This window comes from Heteronotia binoei, chromosome 16, assembly GCF_032191835.1.
Source record: "Heteronotia binoei isolate CCM8104 ecotype False Entrance Well chromosome 16, APGP_CSIRO_Hbin_v1, whole genome shotgun sequence".
Classification (NCBI taxonomy): Eukaryota; Metazoa; Chordata; class Lepidosauria; order Squamata; family Gekkonidae; genus Heteronotia; species Heteronotia binoei.
The window spans coordinates 63,566,199-63,584,236 of NC_083238.1; the positions used below are offsets into that span (position 1 = coordinate 63,566,199).

The 18,038-nt window shown below is 52.4% G+C and overlaps 1 protein-coding gene across 1 annotated transcript in view; it reads left to right on the forward strand.

The window, feature by feature from the left end:
* The window catches only part of VWC2L (von Willebrand factor C domain containing 2 like), a 129,474-nt gene extending 123,913 nt beyond the window's left edge, over positions 1 to 5,561 (forward strand). The window contains exon 3 of the mRNA XM_060256915.1: positions 5,366 to 5,561. Coding sequence (XP_060112898.1) covers positions 5,366 to 5,514 — 149 coding nt within the window. The 3' untranslated portion in view covers positions 5,515 to 5,561. The remainder of the gene's footprint in view (positions 1 to 5,365) is intronic.
* Positions 5,562 to 18,038: the final 12,477 nt, after the last annotated feature.

The following is an 18,038-nucleotide window of genomic DNA, read 5'->3' on the forward strand; positions in this document are numbered from 1 at the left end:
AGCTGTTCCTCTCAAGAGCGGTTTCCGTCAGAGCTCTCTCAGGCCCACCTGCCTCACAGGGTGTCTGTTGTGGGGCGGGGAAAGGAAAAGAGACTGGAAGCCACAGAAAAACTAAACGTTTTAAGGCCTACGATCTGAGTGGGCTGGGGCCCAAGAGTCCGATCAAAAACCAGACCATGGCAGTTATGTTGACAAGAGCCTGTTACAACAGATGGCCCAGGAGGTGGGGGGCACTTGAGGATGGGATGAAGGGGTTAATCTGCAATCCAACCCATCCCTTCAGCGCCAGCTGAAAGAGGCAGGGTGCCAAGTTTTGCCCTGGTAAATAAACGGTTTGTCTCTGGACCTGAGTTGTTATCCAAAGGTCACAGGGGTGATTTGCCAACACAACCGCCAGTTATCTCCCATTAATAATAATAATAATAATAATAATAATAATAATAAATTTATTTTTATATCCCGCCCTCCCCCGCCAAAGGCGGGCTCAGGGCGGCTTACAGACATGGCATTCCATGATTCAGATAAAACAATATACACAACAATTTAAATATAATCAGTTACATAAATAATTAAATAAAATAGATTGGGTCTCTTCAGCCCATTTGCAGGCCTAGAGTTGAATAGGAGGCCTGGTTTTTAATAAAAGAACAAGAAATTGAACTAAAGGTCCCATTTTGTGAGAGTGACTGGGCCCAGCTCTCTCAGAGAGCTTTCAGGGCAGAGTCAGGATTTGAACCTGGGATCCCAGGCTGACCCTCTAAGCACTGCAGCACCACCCGGGCTGAGTCTTCACAGGGTCCGAGAACAGCAGAGCTCGGTTCCAGCAGGCCTGCCTCTTCTGTCTTTGTCATGAGCCCTGACGAGGAGGAGCAGGAAGGGTTAACAGACCTGGAAGAGTTGCCAGCCAGTTCCTCAGCTGAACAAACAGCAGCTGGCCCATCAATCACTCTCCAGGCACCAGTCTCAGCTGTTGATGATCAATCTCCTCCAAGCTCTCCTCCTCCCATCTCAAGAGTTCGAAGCAGGCTCCGGAAAGAACTTTCAGAGCGAAGACATGAGGCACGCCGATGCTTCAGATCTCTCAGCCCTGAGTTCTAGCAGAGTCACTGCCACCCAGGGAGCAGGCTGATTGAGACTCCCATATAGCTCCCACCCAGGACCTGGTAACCTTGTGGAAGCAACAAGTCTATTCTCTGACTTGCATCCACGCTCCTTCCTGATCCTGACCTGCTTGATTTCCTTGGCACCCTGACCTTTTGGCTTTTGGACATTGACTTCTGCTTCCGGTTTGTGATTCTGCATTGGTGACTTGGCTCCTGCTTGACTTCCTGGACTTTGACCTTGGACTGCCTTTGGACTCCTGCCTGCCTGCACCCGGAGAACGTGACAGCCTTTGGCTTCACCTCCCAAGTGTTGGACAGCCTGAGGCAGGGCTTGAGCTTAAGAGGGCGAGATTCACATGCAGGGCAGGGCTTGCAGGAAGGCTTTGATGAGCAGGAGAGCCAGATTCCCGCTGTCTTCAGAAGTGGCTGGGTTTTGATATTTGCCCATAAATAAGTAGAAGTCGGGGGAGGGAAGAGATGAGAGAAATCTCCCTTATAAAATAAAAGCCACCATAAATCTTGCTTGGAGTATGAATAAATCATCTTTGCCATACATAATTCATTGTTCTCAAATAACACGCTCAAGACCCCAGAATGAAAGAAGTTGGAGGTGCCTGAAGAGGGGACATGTTATTGCTATTCCAGACCAGAGAGTGGAGCCCTTTGACTGAAACAGAGCCACTGACACCAATCCACCCCCCCCCCCTCAATAGTCATCATCATCATCTTCACCACCACCACCACTGATGGCCCCATCCTGGCTCCCTGCATTGTCTTGTGGCACGGGGGGGGGGGGGGGGGGCTGCAGTCCATGCAAATCACCCACGAGTGTCATGTCTGTTCAAAGACGTTACGCTTTTGAAGGAAAAGAGCATTATTATTCCTGAGAAGGAAGACCGCCGAGACAGATTGTGGGATTTTGCAAGATCCATCAGTATTCTGCAGCTGGGAAACCACTGTGTACATTTCTTCTGCAAAAGAGTAAGGGTGACAGTCTGCCAAAATAGTTTGATTGACAGAAGTCTGGGACCAAACAGAAAATGGAAAGATAGAACAGAAGCATAGTGTGTTCATAGACATATTAAGCAGTGCACAAATTGCAAAATAGAATGCAACTTAACAGTAGGCTCAGCACAGCCGGATAGATCACAGTTCCTATGCATTTATCCAAATAAGTTTGCAAACCATTTTGTACAGGACAGCCCTAATCACTAGGGTTGTCAAGTCCAATTCAAGAAATATCTGGGGACTTTGTGGGTGGAGCCAGGAGACATTGGGGTGGAGCCAGGAGCAAGGGTTTGACAAGCATGACTGAACTCCAAAGGGAGTTCTGGCCATCACATTTAAAGGGACTGAACACCATTTAAATGCCTTCCTTCCATAGGAAATAATGAAGGAGAGGGGCACCTTCTTTGGGGGCTCATAGAATTGGACCCCCTGGTTCAATCTTTTTGAAACTTAGGGAGCATATTGGGGAGAGCCACTGGACACTATACTGGAGTTCTGGTGCCTCTACTTCAAAAAACAGGGCCCGCAGAGCCCCAGATTCCCACGGATCAATTCTCCATTATTTTCTATGGGAATAAGCCTCCATAGGGAATCATGAGTTCCCTCTCCCCCCCGCCCCCGCCGCTTTCTGATGACCCTGAAGCAGGGGGAGGGCCTCCAAACCAGGGGATCCCCTGCCCCCACCTGGGGATTGGCAACCCTAACCTCCTCCCAGGAGGGGCCTGCTCATTGGTCTGAATTCACAGGCTGGGGGGGATGTTGCCGAATGTGCCCCTCTTGCTGCTGTGCTTGGCAGGAAAGGAAAGCCAGAAGGCAGGACTGGAGGAGCCGCTCTGCTGCTGACATGTGGAGGCCACGAGGGAGGAGAGCAGCAGCCAGCCAGGGCTTGCCTTGGACGAAGGCTGTCGGAAGCCAGCTGTCTGCCTCGCGGGCTGATCAGGTCTCCAGATGGGTCTTCTTCCTTTCTTGCCCCGTCTTACCTCCCATGTTGCCTTCTTCCAGCAAGGACTGCAGCAGCCTTTGGCTTTGGAAAGAGCCAGCATATGAGTTAGACCTCGCCTGTGCCAAAGGCTCTGAGACTTGGCAGCACAGGAGCGCAAGGGGCTTCCTGCTCGGACCATGATCAGGCCTCGCTTTGGGCAGGAGCTCACAGGAGCAGAACTCTAGGACCTCTGGTACTCTTTCTTTCTTAACCCCCCTGCCCCCAATACTCGCTTCGGGGCTCCATTACAAGATAATGCAAGGGATGGAGAAAGCAGAGAAAGAAGTCCTTTCCTCCCTTTCTCACAATACAAGAACTCATCGGCATTCAATGAAATTGCTGAGCAGTCAGGTTAGAACGGATAAAAGGAAGAACTTCTTCACCCAAAGGGTGATTAACATGTGGAATTCACTGCCACAGGAGGTGTTGGCAGCCACAAGCATAGCCAGCTTCAAGAGGGGGTTAGATAAAAATATGGAGCAGAGGTCCAGCATATTGGCCACTGTGTGACCCAGAGTGTTGGACTGGATGGGCCACTGGCCTGATCCAACACGGCTTCTCTTATGTTCTTATGTTCATTGTTCAAACCCCCTGTGAAGATTTTGATTAACTCTTAAGAGTTGACAAACGTCCTAATATTTCCCCCCACAAAAAATGGGGAAAGAACCAAAACATCTAAAGCAGACAGATGGAAATCATCATCGTGCCACTGTGGCCAGAGGAGAAAGTCACTTGAAAGTATGATGGGAGTAAGGTTTTATTATCAAGCAGCATTTTAAGGTAGATGCTGAGCTGATATAATTGAGTCCACCTTCCGGTGATTTTAGGGGTGTGTGGCATATGCAAATGAGTTGTGCTAATGAGCCCCGGCACCTCTTTTTCTCATGGTCTGTTCTGACCATGAGGAAAGGCAGAACAGAAATGTTTGAAGAAAGAAAGATGTTGTATTATGGGCAGCTGCAAATCTGGTGACATCCCTTTATTGAACCGCACAGTCATTTCCACCCAGCCCCTTCGGGCCAAGAAATGCTTGTGCTGCAGTTTGGTTTCATTTCCCTCTGCTGGCTGTTGGCTCTTAGTTTTGTATCCCGGCAGAGATCTGGAAAGGCCCCGCCTTTGTTCTAATAAAGCCTGCAATCGCTCTGGCACAGTGCGCTCGTGGAGTTGTTACAAGAGAAATGAAATCCTTGTGTGCGGGCATGCTTGCCCCCTGGCAGCAGGGAAAAGGCTGGGCACAGAGGATAAAGGGGGGAGGGGTGATGCTGACAGCTCCCATGCAAATTCAGTGGGTCTCATCCACCCCAGGGAATGTCTTGAGGCCCGCTGCTTTCCATGGTAGAGAGCAAAGCAAGTGAGCACGGTGGCTCAGTGGTAGAGCATCTGCTTGGGAAGCAGAAGGTCCCAGGTTCAATCTCCGGCATCTCCAACTCAAAAGGGTCCAGGCAAGTAGGCATGAAAAACCTCCGCTTGAGACCCTGGAGAGCTGCTGGCAGGCTGAGTAGACTAGACTGACTTTGATTGACAGAGGGGGGTCTGATTCAGTAGAAAACACCTTCATATGTTCATACCTATGTCTTCTTTTGGGAGGGACAGTGGCTCAGTGATAGAACATCTGCTTAGGAAGCAGAAGGTCCCAGGTTCAATTCCTGGCATCTCCAACTCAAAAGGGTCCAGGCAAGTAGGCATGAAAAACCTCAGCTGGAGACCCTGGAGAGCCGCTGCCAGTCTGAGGAGACATGACTGACCACTTTGATGGACCGAGGGTCTGATTCAGTAGAAGGCTTCATGTGTTCATTAGCTCTGAAATGAGATTCAGGCAGGCTGCCTTGCTGGTCTGAAGCAACAGAACAAAGTTTGAGTCCAGTGGTTCCTTTAAGACCAATGAAGTTTAATTCTGGGCAGGCCTTGAATTCAGCAGGAGCTCCCAGGAGTGCAGCTCCTGACCCTTTCTGAAGGTTCCCCCTCCTCCTCCCCACCTTGTCCATTGAAGAGTGGGTGCAGCTGCAGAACACTCCCTGGAGGAGCTCCACCACCTATTTTTCTACAAAACAACCCCTGATGCTTTCAGGTGCCTGCACACAAATGCTTCTACCCAGAATTAAACTTGGTTGGTTTTAAAGGTGCCTGACTGGACTCAAACGTTGTTCTTCACCTCTGAAAAGAGTCAGGCGTAAAAAGGGCTTAAGACTGGCTGGATCCTGTGTAGCGGCCAGCAGCCCCTCTGCCCCCTTCTGCTTCCCCACGTAATGCCTTTGTGTGTGTGCCCCTCCAGGTCCAAACTGCTTTGCAGGAACCACCATCATTCCAGCTGGCATCGAAGTGAAAGTGGACGAGTGCAACATCTGCCACTGCCACAACGGGGACTGGTGGAAGCCGGCTCAGTGCTCCAAGCGAGAATGCCAAGGGAAGCCGGGGGCATAGGGCCACGGCCCCTCCTGCAACCACCAGGCCTGCTCTGGGTCACGGCGTCTACGCAACGTGTGTTGGACCTCCGGCCAGCTGCAGTTGGTCACCACCAGCAACACCTTCTAGATTTGTCAAAAGGAAACCTGTGACGAGCAGGCAGGTTTCTTCTCTCCTGCAAAGAGGAATGTCTCGATTTATCGAACGTGCTTTGGCAAGCAGCAGAGCTGGACGGGGTGGGTGTAGCGAAGGAACAGTCTGAGAATGTCCTTCTCTGGTGGCCCCCGCCAGCCCACCCACCCACCCAGGGCCAGCTCACCGCATCAGTTCCCATGAATCCTTTTTGTGTGTGTTTCTTTTTCTCGGAGCCAGGGTAATCGGAATGTGAAACGAGGGGAGCTGCGAAATGAGGACACCTTATCCAGGGAGAGGGCATCGAGCCAGGTGAGGAAAGCACCTTCCAGCAGAACCCAACGGAGGCCCAGATATACAGAGGCAGAGCACCCCTGGAGCCATCTGTATATGTTATGTTTTCTCCACCAGGTGGGGACCGCAGCATAGAAGACACGTCTGCTCTCATCACAAAGGATGCCTCCTCCACTAGCAGGCCTTGTAAGGTATCAGGTCGGTCATTCCCAGGCCTTGGGAAGAGATGATGGAAGCCAGTGCTTCAGGAGAGCCCATGGCACACACCAGGTGTCCCCGCACTCCTTCCCCCCACCCCCTTCTTTGTGTATCGGAGGGAGGGACTGCCCTCATGAGTTGGGGTCTTCTGACTCGCCTGGCCCCTTCTCTACCAGTGAACACAGAGGAGATGAGACAGGGCAGGAGGGAAGGCAGGGCAGGCAGGAAACTGACAAATACCTCCCCCTAAATTGACGGTAGTGAGGATCCTGTGGATTCAGGAGGAAGTGTGTGTGTTTCCTGCACTGTGGAGGGGGTTGGACTAGATGGCCCTGGAGGTCCCTTCCAACTCTAGGATTCTAGGATTAGGAAGAACTTCCTGACCGTTAGAGCAATTCCTCAGTGGAAGAGGCTTCCTCCTTGGGAGGTGGTGGGTTCTCCTTCCTTGGAGGTTTTTAAACAGAGGCTAGATGGCCATCTGACAGCAAGGAAGATCCTGTGAATTTAGGGGGAGGGGTTTGTGAGTTTCCTGCCTTGTGCAGGGGATTGGACTAGATGACCCTGGAGGTCCCTTCCAGCTCTAGGATTCTAAGTTGTCAGCAGTGGGTAGGAAATGGGGTGGGGGCCCAGACCTCCCTTCTTCACTTTCTCATAGGCTCCAACTCACCCAATCCCAGACTAGAGAGAATAGCTGCAGGTACATCAGTATTTCGGTGCCCACTGTCGTGACCCTGAATACATGAGGCCGTCTCCAATTTCTGATGCGGTGGACTTCAGTGGGACTGACATCGCCAGTCTGACCAGCCCTGAGAGGTGGGGCCGCAGGGGAATGCCCCACCCTGAATGCCCTGCGTGCTCCTGCAGAGCTCAGGCGTCATTTCTGGCCCTTTCCTGCAGCTCACCAGCCATAGTGTTCTGCTGCGTTGCCATTGGAATCGATCAGAGATCTTTGGGAGGTAGATGAAGGGCATAATGCTCCTGTAGGGGAGAAGGGTTCCACAGCCGAGAAGTCCCGTCTCCGGTGCTGCTGAGCCAGGACTCCCGCCCTCCAGGGTCTCACCCCCCACCCCCCACCAGATGGCCTTTGTTTTAGGGAGGTCTTTCTGCCCAGGGAAGCCCAGGCCGTCTCCCTCAGAGTTGCATTAGGTCAATGAGCCTACAGTCCACTTTCTTAAGTTCCAAGACAGATCAGTCTTATCGTGCTGTCATAGATTCCCCGCCAAATGAACACTATTGTGCTCCTAAGTGTACAGTTTTAAAACTGTGCTTCAGTTGTACACATTCAGATCCTGGTGCCCGTCAGGAGCAAAGGACCCCACGGTCCGTAGAGAAGGTGGCTGGCCTTGAGTGGTAGGGAGGGCAAGACACGTCTTCCTGTGTCTCTTGATCTGCGCACCTTCGGTGAAGCCTTGCTGCCTGAGCACCTTATGGACCAGGGAGGTAGCAAATCCCAGTAGGAAAGCCAACCTGATATTAAAACAAACAAACATGTGTACGTCGCCTCAGCCATGGCCATACCACAGCAGAGGTTGAGTGTGAGGGGTCAGAAGGGGCACAAGACCACCCCTCCCTCGGCACAGGTGGTGAACAGGAGGGGCTGTGCTTGAGGGCCCAGAGAGCCCCAGAAGAAGGCTAGGTGGCCAAGGGCCCAGTCTCCAAAGGCACCCGAGTGGGGGCACCTATCCAGCCACTGCTGGCCTTTCTGAAGCAGGATTTGACCACTTCCCCCCTCCTGCTGCAGCCCTCAGAGTTTGGTTGCTGACCCCCCCCCCCCAAGTCAAGGCATCAGGGTGCCGAGGTGGGGGTCTGCAGCGGGAGGGGAATTCTGTGGAAATCCTCTCCGGCAAGCCAACGTCCCCTTTCCCTGGAAGGATGGTGCGGTTAGAGATGGACCAGTAAAGCAATGCACCAGTAAAGCATTTCACTGGTCTGATCTCAGTCATCAAGGAACCAGCTTGGGGATTTGAAAAGCTTCCCACAGCCCAGCTTCTGCCACTCACCCTCCTAATGGGGCACAGCCTCCACTCTGACCGCTAAGAGGAGAGAGATTTTTCCCACTGAGTAGGAGCTGTGCAAAGCAGTGGTGTCCGCCAGCCCTGCCTCTCCTTTGTGTGCTGAAGGGAAAAGTCCAAGGGGGGGACACGCCTGACTTGACCCCAGGCTAATTCATCCCCCCCCCCCCACTCCACATCACAGACAGAGTCCAAGTGTGATTGAAATGGAGGGCCTGAGAGCCACTCACAGGACTAAGCAAGATCAGGCTCTTCTGCATGACCCCAAATGGGTATATTGTCAGGCTGCCAGTCTCCAGGTGGGACCTTGAGATCCGGAATGAGCTGTTCCCCTGGAAGACCCCAGAATCTCCAGGAATGTCCTCACCCAGAGCTGGCAGGAGGGTTGCCAAAGCCAATTCAAGAAATATCTGGGGGCTTTGGAGGTGGAGCCAGGAGACTGGGGGCGGAGCCAGGAGACATTGGGGGTGGAGCCAGGAGCAAGGTTGTAACAAGCATCATTGAACTCCACAGGGAGTTCTGGCCATCACACTTAAAGGGACAGCACACCTTTTTTTGGGGTTCCTAGAATTAGATCTCCTGGTCCAATCTTTTTGAAACGTGGAGGGTACTTTGAGGAGAGGCACTAGATGCTATACTGAAAATTTGGTGCCTCTAGCTCAAAAAACACCCCCTCCCCGAGCCCAGTTACCTGTGAATAAACTCTCCATTATACCCTATGGGAATCCATCTCCCTAGGGAACAATGGAGTGCCCAGCAGACATTTCCTCCCCCCCCCCCCCAGAGCTTTCTGATGACCCTGAAGCGGGGGGAAGGCCTCCAAACTGGGGGATCCCCTGCCCCCACCTGGGGATTGGCAACCCTAGCTGGCAGCCTGGCATGATAGAGGCCTCTTCGGAGAAAGGCCTGGCATCCCAGAATGCCAGTGGGCCCCCAGGTCTTCTTTCCCATGGGCTCCTTGCCCAGTGGACCCCCTCACAGGGCCATGAGCAGGGAAGCAGCGTTAGGCTCTTTCTGCACGAGGCCAGGCAGGGTCAGGTGGGGTCACCGCCCCCCCTCCCTGCCCCAGGGCGGGCCAAGCCAGGCCACACTCATCTGACCACCAACGGGCAGCACAGTCCACCCTGCAGCAGCCGCCAATTCCTGACTGTGCTTCTGTGAAACATTCATGAGCTGCTGCTTCCCCCCAACTTCCTCCCCTCCCCTCCCCTCCTTCCTCCTCCTGATTTATGTCCACAAAGAGCAGCACCACCCTTTCCACGCCCTGAGAAATGCCTGCTGCATTTCTTCTTCTTCTTCTTCTTCTTCTTCTTCTTCTTCTTCTTCTTCTTCTTCTTCTTCTTCTTCTTCTTCTTCTTCTTCTTCTTCTTCTTCTTCTTCTTCTTCTTCTTCTTCTTCTTCTTCACATAAGTAAGCTGAGATCAATGCAGCCTGGAGCAGTTTCATTCCCTGGAAGAATACAAGAAAGTGCCCTGCCAAGATGCCAGGAGGCCGAAGAAAGACTAGCAACCCATCTCTTATGCAGGAGGCGTCCCCTCCTGCTGTGGGGGGGGGGGGGCGGGAAGAGCGGGGAGGGAAAGGCAGCTGGCCCAGAGCCTTCAAAGGAGAGCTGGGCAGAGATGCCGACATACATTGAGAAGCCAACTTCCCAAAGCAGCTAAGATGCCTCCCCCGCCCCATTTCTCCACACCGGATACTCCCTCGCCCCTAAGAAATTGCTCCTTCTATGAGCTATTTATGCCAAAGGCCTGCTCTCAGGGCACCCCTCCTGAATATCGGTGGGGCAGTTTCTCCATCTCAAAAGCAGGGCGCTTGTGGGGAGCCAGGAGCATGAGTTCTAGTCCAGCCTAGTTGTGTAGAGACCAGGATTTTTTCCTTTGTAGAGAAATCTTGAAGCATCTAATGGGTGCCTGCAGGGGTGGGATTCTAGCAGGAGCTTCTTTGCACATTAGGCCACACCCTCTGATGTAGCCAATCCTCCTGGAGCTTACAAGGCTCTTTTTTTGCAAGCTCCTTGAGAATTGGCCGCATCAGTGGGGTGTGGCCTAACATGCAAAGGAGCTCCTGCTAGAATCCCACCCCTGGTGCCTGAGCTCTGGAGTGGCACAGTCCCAGGAGAGAGCATCTCTAGGTCCTTGGCAGGCTGCCCATTGGCTCTTCCAAGGGCAGGAACTGAGTCACGCCTTTCTGCACCAGGCAAATGCACCACTTGACCTATGACCCTTCTCCTGGCATGGGCAAGAGAGAGAGAGCTCCCTCTTTCCCCCCTCCATCCTCCCCCTTTCCTTCTCCAGGGGCAGATCCACAAGTGGTCAGAACACTTGGGCTGGAGAGCCAAAGAGGCCAAGCGCTTTCCCATCCTCCAGGGGCCCTGTGCATGGTGTGGGGGGGGTGCATTTCTGAGACACTTGTGCCCTAGTTCCTCAAACGGCTGAAGGGGAGTTGCTCCCATGTCTTCCTGAAGATCCTCAGGCTGTTGGCCCCTGCTGTTGAGGGCCTGTCAGGGCAGGAGACATGCAGGCCTCATACCACCCAAACCCTAGAGGCCGTGGGGGAGACAGAGCATTGGCTGGCCCTGGGAAAAGAGTCAGGGAAGCTATTCAGAATCCACCCCATGAGACACCGCTTGCCAAATGTGGTTGGTGGAGGGGTGGGCAGGCAGGGCAGAGCCCCCCTCCACCCACATAAGCCACGTCCTCACCTGGGCCAGATGGCTGGCTCAGGTTTTCCGTGTAGCTCACCCAACCCCTGTAAAGTCGGCCGGAGACTGGCAACGGGGCTGTGAGGAGCCCTGAAGCGCCGAGATCGGATCGTCTCTCTCTTCGTCAAGAGAACATCTGGTAGCGAAGACGACATCTTTGAACAATCGTGTGCCTGAAAACTAGTGAAAAACAAAAGAACTCCTGCTCTCCTGTAAAAAAAAATGGGATTCTAGAAAACAATATTTGGAAAAAAATATATTATTAAAAATTATTTTGTTAAATATAAAGTGTGTTTATCCAGCAAATGATGTCTCTCGTGTCCCTCCTCTTTTCCGCAGCTGCAGGCCTCTGCCTCCGGTTCTTGCGGCCTTTGCATGCCCTGCTGGGGGGGGACCTCCAGCTCTCCCTTCCCTCCTCTTTGACTCTCACAGGACAGACACATGAAGCAAGCGAGGGCAGAAATCGCTTCTTGGAGGAAGGAGCTCAGACTCCTGTACTGGTTAGACCGAGACTGCCCCAGAGCAGCCATGGTGAAAGGGGGATTGGGGCCAAGGTCTTCCCGTCCCAGTGGGACATGCAAACTGGACCACACTGGACATGTCAGGGCACCTGATTCTACCCTGAGCTTTCTGCTCCACTTGAGCAGAGCATTTGTACAGGGATGGGGGAAGACACGGCCAGCCAGTCATCTCCGTGCGCTTTCCAAGGCTTCTGGGTGGTGGGGGGGGGGGGGCGCATAGACTTCAGTGACCAGGTGGGAGATGTTGGAATTTTTACAAAAATGAATCGTTCTGCATTCTGCAGAGAGTGAAGCTGCAGCTGTTAGTCACTTTGCCCCTTCCAAACTGAACAGCTGTCTTGGCTTCTGTAATATCCGAGCTGCTCCAACAGGATTCTCATTCAGTGTTCTTGCCTCTGCTGTGATGTGTGTGGCTTCTGGTGTGTCCCACAAGGCAGGGCAGTGGGGGGGAATATTAACTGTGGGGCAGCCCTTCCCCTCAGCTCCATGCCTTCCTTCCAACTGAGCCAGATTCCCCCTTTGCCCCCCAAACAGCATCTTCTCTCTTTGCACTATTTATTTATTTCCCCACACTTTTGTGCTGCTGTTTGCATTCCAAAAGTCAATGGACATCAAGGCGATGCTCAGCTCTCATTTGGCTTCTCAGGACTTTGGTCCTGGTTGGAACACTCTCCCTTCCCTTCCCTTTCACAGAATTTCCTGAGAGGAACAGCCTTGTAGCCACCCTAGTCAGCTCCCCATTCTGCCTTCCCGGGCTCCCTTAAGAGGGGTGGCTTCCCAGACGACAGAGGCTGTCCTGTTTCAGGTGTCCAGGTTTTCCTCAGGCTCCCAAGGATCTGGAAGAAGCTGCACAGCCGTAAAAGCTTCTAGGTTATTTGGAATCCCTGGGAGAACACCACAGAACTGGCTAGAGGAAGAAGTCAAAAGCCAAAAATAAATAAATAAATAAATAACCCCAGAAAACACAGTTTGAGTCCAGCGTCACCTTTAAAACCAACAAAGTCTTGACTGTGCATGCACATGAAAGCTTTTAGAAAGGTCAAGGTCATCCGCTGTGCAAGCACCAGTCATGTCTGACTCTGGGGTGTCATCACATCATGACATTTTCATGCCAGACTTTTTGTTATGGGGTGGTTTGCAATTGCCTTCCCCAGTCATCTACACTCCCCCCCCCCAGCAAGCTGAGTACTCCTTTTACCGACCTCGGAAGGATGGAAGGCTGAGTCAACCTGGAGCCGGATACCTGAACCCAGCTTCCACCGGGATCAAACTCAGGTCGTGAGCAGAGCTTGGACTGCAGAACTGCAGCTTTCCCACTCTGCGCCACAGGGCTCCTATGAAAGCTTCTGCCCAGCATTAAATGTTGTTTGTCTTCCAGGTGCCCCTGGACTCAAACCTTGTTCTGTTGCTTCAGGCCAACCCAGCAGCCCACCAGAAAGAAATTCAAGAAGCCCACGAGGTGTTCATACGGCAGGACAAAAACCCCCATGCACACGAGGGCAAACACGAAACAGGATTCCTGGGAAATGATAGTGGAATCAGTACTAAATACATCTTCGTTCGCGAAGCCAAGCCGAGAGAGAGAGAGAGAGAGAGAGAGAGAGAGAGAGAGACAGCTTTGTGGGAGGGGGAGAGCAGAGATTTTAAGGAGTTTTTCCAGTCGTGAGATTGTCCCTTCTTCACCCTCCTGTTTCCATTCCAGCATTTCGGGGGTTTTGTCAGCAGAAAGTGGGATTTAAGCAGCCCAAGGAGATGCAATCTCGGCAGCGCAAGTCAAGAAATATTTTGGACAAAGGAGATGGAGGTAATGGCTGGTTAGAAGATGCACCTCCCTCTCCTCTGGGTGAGGTGACTGACTCTCCCAGGGCCTGGGGTCTTCTCGGGGGGGGGGGGGAACCCTGAGCCAAGACAAGTCACTGTTTAGAATGAAAGTGCTTTAATAAAGGGAAGGGGTTCCCGCTGAGTTTAATCTCCATTCGTGATGTTATGGAGTTCCATCACCGTGGTCAATCTGCACCGTGCTGATCGACGGGGCTTGTTTGGGCCCACGAAGGCTGTCTGCAGAGAAGGACAGAAACCCAGGCAGTGCCCACGGCTGCAAACTGTTGTCGTCATCGTCTTCAAAGCCCCATGGCCAATCGACGGCCAAGCCAATCAGGGCAACCCAGCCGGGTGTCTTGCATCTGCCCAGAATCCCAGAGCAGGGCCCCTCGGGCCTCCCCCTCCCTCTCTGCTGCTGCAATGGGGGCGGTGGGGGGGGGGGGGAGGGAGCCTCTTCCTGCCCTGAGGATTCCCCTCAAAGTGCTCTGGAAACTCACCTCTGCTCTGTTGTGAGCATCAGGCCCCAGGTGGGGGCAGGGAATCCTGCGGCTTGGAGGCCCTCCCTCCACTTCAGGGTCATCAGAAAGCTGGGGAGGGAAGGTAAATAGCTGCTGGGAACTCTATTATTCCCTATGGAGACTTATTCCCATAGACAATAATTGAGAATTGATCTGCAGGTATCTGGGGCTCTGGGGGGGGCTGTTGTTTGAGGTAGATGCACCAAATTTTCAGTAGAGCATCCAGTGCCTCTCCCCAAACAACCCCCAAAATTTCAAAAAGATTGGACCAGGGGGTCCAATTCTATGAGCCCCAAAAGAAGGTGCCCCATTCATTATTTCCTATGGAAGGAAGGCATTTAAAAGGTGTGCCGTCCCTTTAAATGTGATGGCCAGCACTCCCTTTGGAGTTCAATGATGCTTGTCACACCCTTGCTCCTGGCTCCACCCCCCAATGTCTCCTGGCTCCACCCCAAAGTCCCCAGATATTTCTTGAATTGGACTTGGCAACCCTACAATGGCCACGAGATTCTGCAACCACAAACTCTGTGTTCCTCTTAAAAGAAAAGTCTCCAGTTTGATGAATGGGCTTTACTGTCTCACAGATTTGGCCTTGCGTGATTGTTATGGGAAGGGCTGCCAATCTCCAGGTGTGCCCTGGAGTTCTTTTGGAATTGCCACTGATCCCCATTGGAGGGTGGACTCTCTGGTCTGGCATCGCCCTTCCCCAGACACCACCTCAGACCTCCAGGAGTTCAACAAGCCAGAGTTGGCAACCTCGGCTATGGGCAGGTGGAGACACTGGGAGGTTTCTAGCAGCAAGGACTGAAAATGGAAGCATAAATGCACGAAGTGGAAGAACGAATGTGTGAACAGGCAGGTGCTCAAACTTGCAGAAGCTTTCAGGCCTCCAAAGCACAGGGGTCCCCACAGCAAGGGGTCCAGAAGACCTGCTACTCTTGAGGGCAGAAGCACAACTAGCAGTGCACAGGGGGCCTTTGGAGACCCAGTAGCCATTTCCTCCAGGGGAGCTGATCTCTGCCAGCTGGAGATCAGCTGTGAAAGAGGGAGGTCTCCAGGCCACACCTGGAGGGTGGCAAACCTAGACCCAGGAGAGGGTGGGGTTTGGGGAGGAGAGGGGCCTCAGCAGGGTCCAAGGCCAGAGACCCCACCCTTCCTTCCAAGCAGCCGTTTCCTCCAGGGGAGCTGATCTCTGCCAGCTGTAAAAGAGGGAGATCTCCAGACACCTTCTGGAGGTTGGCAACCCTAGAGGGGAATTTCTTCTTTTCTGTTCACTTTTTTTCAATGTAGCCGTTGATTGGTCTTATTCTCTCTCTCAGAGAGATTTCTTTCATTTGACTCTTTGCAGAGAAATCAATGCATCATTTTGTAACTTCAGCCATTCTTGTGTTTTCTATGAAGACATCCCCTTCCTCTGAGCATCTGCAGAGGAGAACAGGGACCTTCTCTGGCCTCTCCCTTCCTGCTCTTTGCCTTTCAGAGGAGAAAGAGATGGCTGCATTTCAGGAAGCAAGGACGTCAAGGGGCTGAAGCACAATTCTGTGAAAAGGCCCCTCTCCGCTCCCTTCCGCACCAACGGCTACATTGAACAGATCCAAGTTCCAAATAACTCTTGAGAGACAGGCGTGCAGGCAGCAGCTTCAGAGGGGCAAATGGGATGGGCAAGGTTGCCAATTTCCGGGGCTGGGGGTGGGTTAGAGCTTTCCCAGAATTAGAGCTGATTTCCAGATGGCAGAGAGCCCTGCCCTTGGAGGGAAGGCATGGCTGGGAGGGTGGACTCAGTTCTTTTAGACCCCGCTGAGCTAGTGAGCTCCCTCCCCTCCCAACCCCCTCTCCTAAATCTCCAGGAAGGCCCCACCACGGACTGGCTTCTCCTGCTCCTGCCTCACGCCAGCCCACAGGCTCCTCCTTTTCCTGGCATGTTACTCTGATGTCAGGGAAGTTTCTGGCATTTTTTGGCCAGTGGTGAAGAAGAAGAATGCAGATATATACCCCGCCCTTCTCCTGAATCAGAGACTCAGAGCAGTTTATAATCTCCTATGTCTTCTCCCCCCACAACAGACAGCCTGTGAGATGGGTGGGGCTGAGAGAGTTCTGACTAAAGCCGCCCATTCAAGGACAACTCCTGCGAGAGCTCTGGCTGACCCAAGGCTATTCCAGCAGCTGCAAGTGGAGGAGTGGAGAATCAAACCCGGTTCTCCCAGATAAGAGAGCTCTGGCTGACCCAAGGCCATTCCAGCAGCTGCAAGGGGAGGAGTGGGGAATCGAACCCGGCTCTCCCAGATAAGAGTCTGTGCACTTCACCACTACACCAGACTGGCTCCCTTATGAGTGGGTGCCAGCTGTGGAAAGGCTGGAGACGCATGTTTCTCAACCTTTAACTCAATAAAGTTATAAATTAATTTACTTAAAAGGACATATCCCCTCTTCTTTGTTTGTCTGACAATTAATCTGTAATCGAGATCCATTTCTTAATTTGGGTTTTTCCGAAGCTGTCCTCTCAGACTGATGTCGATCTCTTTCAAAAACAACGAAGCCAAAAACATTTCTCCTCCCTTGGAATTAATTCCTGTTCAGGGTGAGCCACCAGCGACTTTTCTCCCCTAGAACTAGCAGAGAGGCAGAGTTGCAGATCAGATTTAGTGGTTTTGACCTTGGCCCAGCAGCAATTCAGGCTGCCTCTTTAATTCCACTGAAAGGTTCTCTTTGGCTGTGAGCCCTGGCCTCCTGGAACTGTGGCCAGATCCCACAGCCCTCCACTTAGAGGAGGCACCAGGAGGCTAGTCCTCGGCCCTCGCCCTGCTTCTTCCTACCCCTGGAATCTGCCATCACACAGTCCATTCTCTCCATCATTTGGAGGTGGGGGGAGAGATCTTTCCCCTCTAGCAGCACCTGCATCTTTGGCCAATATACTGGGGGAGGGGGAGGCTCTACACACTAAGAGCCAAACTAGCCCCTGGGCCAAACTCCAGGGATTTCTCAAAGCAGAACTGGCAACCCTGGCAAGGTGGAGGAGAAGGAGAAGGTAGGAAAAATCCAATGCATAGTTATAGGATGGGAGAGACTTGTCCTAGCAGTAGTATGTGCAAAGAGGATCTAAGGGTCTTAGTGGATCATATGCTGAACATGAGTCAACAGTGTGATGCGGTGGCTAAAAAGGCAAAGGCAATTTTGGGCTGTATCAAAAGAAGTATAGTGTGATGTGATGGTATCGCTTTACTCTGCTCTAATAAAACCTCACCTGGAGTTTTGTGTTCAGTTTTGGGCACCACATTTTAAGAAGCTGGAAAGGGTCCAGAGGAGCATGACGGAGATGGTGAAGGGTCTGGAGAACAAGTCCTATGAGGAAAGGTTGAAGGAGCTGGGGATGTTTAGCCTGGAGAGGAGGCAGCTGAGAGGTGATAGGATCACCATCTTCAAGGACTTGAAGGGCTGTCATCTAGAGGATGGTGTGGAATTGTTTTCTGTGGCCCTGGAAGGTAAGACCAGAACCCATGGGTTGAAATTAAATCAAAAGAATTTCTGGCTCAACATTAGGAAGAACTTCCTGACCATTAGAGCGATTCCTCAGTGGAAAAGGCTTCCTCAGGAGGTGGTGGGCTCTCCTTCCTTGGAGGTTTTCAAACAGAAGCCAGATGGCCATCTGACAGCAATGCAGATCCTGTGAATTTAGGGGGAGGTGTTTGTGAGTTTCCTGCATTGTGCAGGGGGTTGGACTAGATGACCCTGGAGGTCCCTTCCAGCTCTCTGATTCTAGGATTCTATGAGAAGAAGAAGAAGAAGAAGAAGAAGAAGAAGAAGAAGAAGAAGAAGAAGAAGATGATGATGATGATGATGATGATGATGGTGATATGGATTTATATCCTGCCCTATACTCTGAAACTCAGAGTCTCACAGCGCCTCACCTTTCTCTTCCTCCCCCACAACAGACACCCTGTGAGGTAGGTGGGGCTGAGAGAGCTCTCCCAGAAGCTGCCCTTTCAAGGACAACTCCTATGAGAGCTCTGGCTGACCCAAGGCCATTCCAGCAGCTGCAAGGGGAGGAGTGGGGAATCAAACCCGGTTCTCCCAGATAAGAGAGCTATGGCTGACCCAAGGCCATTCCAGCAGCTGCAAGTGAAGGAGTGGGGAATCAAACCCGGTTCTCCCAGATAAGAAAGCTCTGGCTGACCCAAGGCCATTCCAGCAGCTGCAAGTGAAGGAGTGGGGAATAAAACCCGGTTCTCCCAGATAAGAGAGCTATGGCTGACCCAAGGCCATTCCAGCAGCTGCAAGTGGAGGAGTGGGGAATCCAACCCGGTTCTCCCAGATAAGAGAGCTCTGGCTGACCCAAGGCCATTCCAGC